At 33.8% G+C, this 8,113-nt stretch overlaps 1 protein-coding gene across 1 annotated transcript; it reads right to left on the bottom strand.

Annotated features, from left to right (window-relative positions):
* Window positions 1-5,762: 5,762 nt before the first annotated feature.
* LOC133077766 (vomeronasal type-1 receptor 2-like) lies at window positions 5,763-6,756 on the bottom strand. The gene is given in 2 exon segments (XM_061172521.1): window positions 5,763-6,596; window positions 6,598-6,756. Coding segments are annotated over 2 exon segments (993 nt in total).
* Window positions 6,757-8,113: the final 1,357 nt, after the last annotated feature.

The following is an 8,113-nucleotide window of genomic DNA, read 5'->3' as shown; positions in this document are numbered from 1 at the left end:
CTCGCGCCACAACTACTGAAGCCCATGCACCTAGAGCCATGCTCCGCAACAAGAGAAGCCACCGCGTTGAGAAGCCCTCACACCACAATGAAGAGTAGCCCCCGCTCGCCGCAACTAGAGAAAGCCCGCACGCAGCAACGAAGACCCAACGCAGCCAAAAATAAATAAATAAAATAAATAAAAGGTAAAAAAAAAAAACTAGACATCAAGCAATGAAGGAAAATGATGCTTGAGAAATGGAAACAAAAGCATATGAGCTATATGACTCTTCAGATTACTCCCCAGAAAGAAGTTTTCAGCAGGTGAGCTAATTCAATCATGGCAATGCAATCATATTTGATCTAATAACCTTTTGATCTGCCCAGACTTGACAACGTATCTTATGTGGTTGTTCCTTTTCCTCTTTTATTTCATCACTATACTTCTATACTATACTTACTTACTATACTATACTATACTTCTGAAATAATACACTATAATTTGGTGTTTGCCATTCCCAAGCATTTAAAAATTTTTAACACTTATCCATTTAACAATATACACAATTTTCTGCATGTTTACAATTTTTATACACAGCTAAATATACTGTTTACTTGAGCGTTTTGCCTTTGACCTCAAATAATTGTTTCTTAAATATCTCCATGTTGACATATGTGTCTCCAGTTCATTGTTTCACCATTGTTTATTCTTTGTTTTATAGCTGTGCTGGTAAATATTCTGCTTTCACTAGTGATACTGCCATGAATATTCTTGGGCACATCTTCCTATTGTTGCGAACAGACAGTGAGGAATAGAATTGTTGGACTGCCATTTTTGTGCATCTTCAAGTTTAGTTCATATGACCATTTTGGCTGTCTTCCAAAGTGATTCAATCAATAACACCTCTGCTATCAACGAAGGAGATTCTCCATTTCCCATATCATCTCACAGTGGGTAGTGTGTGTATTTTTATTATGTGGGTGATATGCTATTGTTGATTTTATTTGCATTTATTTTATTATTAGTGATGCTATTCATATTGCCATTTATTATTCACATGAAGTTACTGATTTATTAATAATCTGGTCATACTCAGCTTTTCATTTTTTGTGGGTTGTTTTCCTTTTGTTTTTGGAATGGTAGAAAAAATTTTAACGTCTAATCCGAACACTATTTTTTTTTTCAAGTGTTCAGCATTGCAAATACATCCTTCCATTTTGTAGCTGGTTGCAACTTCTATTTTCAGATAGCATTTAGTAACTTTAATATTGTCATAGTTTTAACCATTTCCTTTGTAGTTTGTATATCTTCTTTTTTCAATTTTTTTTCAATTTTTCAATTTTATTTATTTACTTATTTATTTTTTGGGCCACACTGCTCTGCCATCTTTAAAACAAAACATTGTCAATGTTTTGAGAAGTGGAAGTGAGGAGTCTTAACCATCGAACCACCAGGGAAGTCCCTACAGTTTGTACATCTTCTTAAAGAAATTGTCTTCCACCCTGAAATAATAAAGTGTTTATTCTAAATTTTCTATTAAATGTTTTCCTGTATTTCTGTCTCCCATGTGTTGTTTGATCTATCTGGCATTTATCCATATAATTATTTAATGTAGGGATATAATGAAAGTTGTATCCATCTTTGATTATTGAATAATCGCTTATTTCCTTACTGATGAGCAAATCCACCTTAGATATTACAGTATTATATATGAAAGTCTGCTTAGGGGCTACATGTTCTGGTTAATTAATCTCAGGGTAAATATAATATTACTGCATCACCACCTTCATTTTGCTACTTTCATTACAAAAGATCATAGTGTCTGTTAGAAGTCCTTTACATATGTTTTATTTTTTTAATTTTGTTTTCTCTATTTTGGGCACTGCCATTTCACCAGTTAATTTTCCAACTGTTTTGTCACATTCTCATTAAAATGTGTTAGTATTTTGATTGGAGCCTATTGAATTACACATTTGTAGTTTGGCAATAATTTACATTCTAATGTATTTCCAACAGTGAAATTGTGTCATGCTCCTCTTTTTAAATGTTTTATAACATCCGCCAGAAATTGTTCATAATTTTCTTTATAATGCCTTGCAGTTTTTCCCAGGTTTACCTTGGGACCATTTAACTATGACTGCTAAATTATATTTTAGTTAACTGGAAATGTATGTGAATACTATTGATTTTGGTATATTGATCTTGCACCCAGTAATTTTGTTGAAACTATTTAATTTTGTTGAAACTATGATATGAATCATAATTCCTTAGATATGCTCTGTAGACAATTACATCATCTGCCAATAATAAAATTAATGGGACTCCCATTTCCAAAATTACAGTTTTCATTATTATTACTTTTTATTTCTCAGAACACTAGCTATGTCTTGAAGCATAGTGTTAATGAGAAGCAATGACAGTGGGTCTATTTATCTGTTTATCTGAATTTAAAGGCACTAATGTTTTACCACAAAGCTTCATGTTTGCTATAATATTTTATTACAATGACTCTACAATATTCTAGTAGTTTATTTTTCTATTTCTATGATAATAATTATAATTTTTAACTCCATCAAATTTTTATACTTTGTATATTTCCCTTGTAAATGAATAATATTGAAAATTAGATTAATAGATTTTTTAAATGTTAGGACTATAACAAGTAATTTAATGCACAAACCTTGTTTAGATCCTGCTTTAAAAATCCAACAATAAAAAAATGCATATTTTTGAGTCATTTAGGAGAATACGAAAATAAAGTGCATACTACATGATATTAAGGATTTAAATATAATTTTGTGATATAACAGTCTAGGAGTGTTATATTGTCTTAAATACAGGATATTATTTATGAGAGATAAAATTTATAGCATGCATTTTTTCATCTGGATCTTTTTCATCTCTAGTGGATTTAATAGGGCAAAAGGGAAATTAACTTGTTTTCTCACTATACCTAATACCTCAATGATATGAATAAAAATTGAATAAGAATTAAATGAGGGGGAATAGACAAATCCTCCTTCAAGAAATATACCAAATATAATATGTAGATACTCCTCCTTCTAGGAGGTGGAGATGAATTCAACTGTACCCACACTCTTTATTTGAGCCAAACCTAGTAATTCCCTTCCTATCACTAGAGTATGGAAATTGACATGTGGGACTTCCCTGGTGGCGCAGTGGTTAAGACTCTGCCTGCCAATGCAGGGGACACGGGTTTGAGCCCTGGTCAGGGAAGATTCCCACATGCTGCAGAGCAACTGAGCCCGTGTGCCACAACGAAGAGTAGCCCCCGCTTGCCGCAACTAGAGAAAGCCCGCACGCAGCAACGAAGACCCAACGCAGCCAAAAATAAATAAATAAATAAATAAATTTATTTTTTAAAAAAAGGAAATTGACATGTAATCACTTCATAGTGAAGAAATCTGGAAATCACACTTAAATCAAATGATCAAGATGATCATCACCAATGATGTGTCATGTTAATTGCACAAGGAGATGTGATATTCTTCAAGAAGTCTATAAACTCAGAAATAAATCACACACACAAAACTTTGGAGATATTCTAAGAAGTACCTGAATGAGAAACTGAAACAGAGAAGAGGAGACTGGGGAAACATGATGACTAAATACAATGTGGCATTCTGGAATGAAACCTGGAAGAGAAAAAAGACATCAGTATTAAAACTAGCAAAATGCAAATAAAGTCTGCAATCTAATTAACAGTAATATACCAACATTGGTTTCTTATTTTTGTTGAATGTACCATATTTATATACTGTGTTAACATCAGGGGCAATTGGGTGAGGAGAATATGGAAACACTTTGTAATCTTTGCCACTTTTCTGCAAGTCTAAATTTATTCCAAAATAAAAATTTACACATCACTAGTCATTAGGGAAATTCAAATTAAAACCACAATGAGATATCACCTCATGCCTGTTAGAATGCCCATTATCAAACAGATAACAAATGCTGGTATGGAAGCAGAGAAAAGGGAACGCTTGTGCAACTGTTGATGGGATTCCAAATTGGTAATTGGTACAGCCACTATGAAAACCAATAAGCACGATCCTCAAAAAATTAAAAATGGAACTATTATATGATCCAGAAATTCCATTTCTGTGTATATATTCAAAGGTAATAAAAACACTAACTCGAAAATATATCCGCATTCCCATATTCATTGCAGTACTATTTATTCAACACAATAGTCAAGACATGGAAGCAACCTAAGTGTCCATCAATGGATGAATGGATAAAGAAGTTGTGGTACATACATATTCAATACAATGGAATATTAAGAGTCAGAGGGTGTGGGGAGGGGAAGAGGAGGAAGGTGATCAAAAGGTACAAACTTCCAGTTATAAGATAAATAAGTACTAGAGATGTAATGTACAATCTGATGACTATAGTTAACACTGCAGTAAGGATATATAGGAAAGCTGATAAGAGGAAATTCTGAGATTTCTCATCACAAGGATATTTTTTTCTGTTTTCTTCTCTCTCCCTTTTTATTGTATCTACATGAGATGATAGATATTAGCTGAACCTATTGTAATAATATCACAATACAGTTTAAGTAAATCAAACAATCCTGCAGTTTGCCTTAAACTTATACACTAATATATGTCAACTATTTGTCAATAAATCCGGGAAAATTATATTAAAATTGTAATTGTTTATAATTACAAAGTTACATTAAATTAGCTACTACATTTGAGTTAATATTCACTTTTTTCTTTTGAACGTGTACATTGTGATCCTTGGTGATTTCAAAAGCAATACTGTAAAACTCATTTTAAAAAATAGATTCATGTCTTTGGCCTCCGAATTGCTAGTCCTTTACTAATCCAAGCCTGATGAAAAAGTCCTCCATAAGTTTGTTTCCCCAAATTGGAAATGCAGAAATCCACTCTGAAATCAGTTTCTTAAGATAGTCAATTGGCATTAAGGCTTAACAGAGAACAATGTACCTTCTAAACACCACCAAAAATCACCAAAATCCATCCAATTTGATGGCAGAAACACAATGTGTATTTAATGTTTGCCTCCCACCTGTATTCTTTTTAAACATCAGAATATGTATCTTATTGTATTCTTTTTAAACAACAGAATAAATATCTTACCATGTTCTCCTTTGTCCCCTGATGCTCACTTTCCAATGTTTAACTGAAATATTTTTTTCAATATTTTCATCTTTCTCCATACACATTTTCTTTTTTTTTTGAAATAATATTTTCATTTATTTGAAAAAAAGCCTTAATCTAGCATCCATACACATTTTCATATTCCAATTGACCACTATTTCTCTTAGGATGTAAGGCACAACGTTCTCAACTTAGTGGCCAGTGGCTACAATAACTAAAACATAATTTTCCCTCTAGCTTTACCCCAGTCACTTGCATTACAATGCAGGGACATTGACACCTCTCCTAAGGTTTCTTGAGGGAATATTCCACATATTATTACCGTTTATGGTACTGTATTTACAATGCTATGCTCAGTTAAATCTTGAGAAATTTTGATACAGCAGATTAAAAGTTAAATAGCCAAAAATATTTCTAGTATATCCAATTTATTTCAGGACTGTCTTATTATTGATTGCACTCTGTACTTCTCCAGTGAAACGATCAATAAAATACAATAATAAGAGTACTTTAATAATAATTTCATAAGATTTCACTTACAATGGCTATTATTATTTATTATTTATTGTACCAGAATCTGTCTTATACACAACTCTACGTGCAATGAAACTGGCTATAATTGTGCTTAAGATACTATGAAGAATGAGGACAAAATGGAATAAACATGATGAAAATCAGACTATTTACATTGTTCTGAGGAGATGAGGTAGCTGCACTTTTCCTGGTACACACACAGAGGTGCCTGGATATACAGGGGACACATCTCCAGAGAAGAAAGGGGCTGGCAGTTGGGAAACATGCATTGATTAAGGCAGAGATGTTCACCAGCCACCAAATGGTCTTATGGACACGAATAAAATAAAAATAAATGATGGAGGAGAGGGTATAAAAACATACAAAGGTGCTCACCAGTACAAGGATGCTTTGGGTAGCTTTGGTCAAAGGGGAAGATCTAGGGGATACATTCTTCCCAAGGATCTTCTGGACCCGTTGCTTATGCCTGTACAGAATGGACACCATGGAGCCACTTGCCCAGGTCATGTGTCCCAAACACAAAACATCATGGGAGGATACCAATACCATAAATAGTAAGTCTGTGTCTTTGTTATGAAGTTTAGAAGAACAGTATCCAAAATCTATAGTTTTTGTGATGTTTTTATTGTTCCATTTGCCAGTCAAATGCATAGGAGCCATCGTATTTAGCAACATGTTTAGGATCCAGCAGAGAATGTTGGCAGGACCAATAAACTTTAGGGCTCATACTTTAAGCTCTGCCCACTTGGAGTTGCTGGGACCGATTGCTACAGCCTGGAAGATTCTCAGCAGGCAGGTGGTGCCCATGGACACACCTCTTGCCACTCTGTGAACAGAGAAAACAAGTTTGCATCCAAAATCTTTGAGAAAATCTTTCAACCCAAAAGCTGCCGTTGTCTCTGGGATTCCTCTTGAGACAATGACCAAGGAGTTGGGCTATAGTCAGGTGCTTGAAAAGCAAATCCGTGGACCTTGACCTAGATCCAGTGAGGTACAGGAACACATAATGATATAAGAGTGAGAAATTTCCCAGGATTCCAATGCCTATCTGGAATAGGAAGATCATTCCAAATTTCAAATCCATGAAGGGCATTCTGTCATTTTCCAGGGCTCACTGCTCACAAAGAGTGAAGATTCACAAAGAGACGATTCTGCACGAAAACATGAATTGTGGGCTATGTTTTTCATGAAACATTAAATTCAAGATTCTCCACTTACTATTACTTACCCTGATAATTTGTTTTAAATATATTTCCTCTTTTGTCCAAGGTTTCCCAAGTCTGATGTGTTTCGTTATATAGTGTTCACATTGTATGTATTGGGCTTTGCCCTAAACTATGGGACTTGACATTTAAATATGTGATAAAATATTTAGAGTAGGACCTTAATTTTTCTTCATTAAAGAACATAAAATGATCTGTTTATTGGTTTAGAAAAATTCACCAAAATTCTAATTAATATGAGATTTAAGAAAGATAATAAAACACAAAAAGTATGCAAAATGGAATTTGGAGCCAGGAAATCTTCTGCACTTAATAAATTGAAATAGGAGAAACACAAGGTTGAGCCTGAAAATGACATTAGAATTTTATAAACAAGAGAAAATATCACAAGATATTTGATCCTGAAAAATACTGGAATCTTTAAATTTTCTACAGTCTGAATCCCTAAAGGGTAAAGTTAAGTTTTCCATGAAATTTCCTTTCCTAACTTCATGAAGGAAAATTGTCCTAACTTAACCAACTGACCACAAATAATTTCAGGAGAGAGCTAATTACTATTAAACACATCAAAACCAAGTAAGAGAAGGGACTTCCCTGGTGGTCCAGTGGTTAAGACTCCACGCTTCCACTGCAGGGTGTGCAGCTTCGATCCCTGGTCGGGGAACTAAGATTCCACATGCTGTGCCGTGCAGCCAAAAAACAAAAACAAAAACAAACCTAAGAGAAAAATAATTATACTTCAGCAAATGTCACTTAGTTATATTTTTTATACAGAGATGGAGGATTAAATTAGCTCCATCAAACTCATTATCGCATGCATAGAACTTTTACTGAATTAACTGAGCTAATTATGGAAACTTCTCTGATTTATATAGAGCATATTAAATAGCAGATTAATTTGTGAACTACAGTCTTAAGGGTCATAAAAATTAGATTTTATTACTACCTGGAAGAAATCCCAACAATCAGTGAGGATTACATTAAAATATGTTAGGAGCTGTTAGAGATTGGTTTATGGTCTTGGACCTCCATTCTCTCTTCACAAGCTCAGCCTGTGCTTCAGGAATTATGATTCCTTCCTATGTGGGGCTTAGCACTGAACCAGTTTCTACTTCAGAAAAATACTTTTTCCAAACTAATAAGGATGTACTGTTTAGCACAGTGAACTCTACTCAATACTCTGTAATGGCCTATATGGGAAAAGAATCTAAAAAAGAGTGGATATAT

Source organism: Eubalaena glacialis, chromosome 18 (assembly GCF_028564815.1).
Source record: "Eubalaena glacialis isolate mEubGla1 chromosome 18, mEubGla1.1.hap2.+ XY, whole genome shotgun sequence".
In the NCBI taxonomy this organism is placed as follows: Eukaryota; Metazoa; Chordata; class Mammalia; order Artiodactyla; family Balaenidae; genus Eubalaena; species Eubalaena glacialis.
Note: the sequence above shows the minus strand (reverse complement) of the source record. Positions and strands in the feature narration are given on the sequence as shown.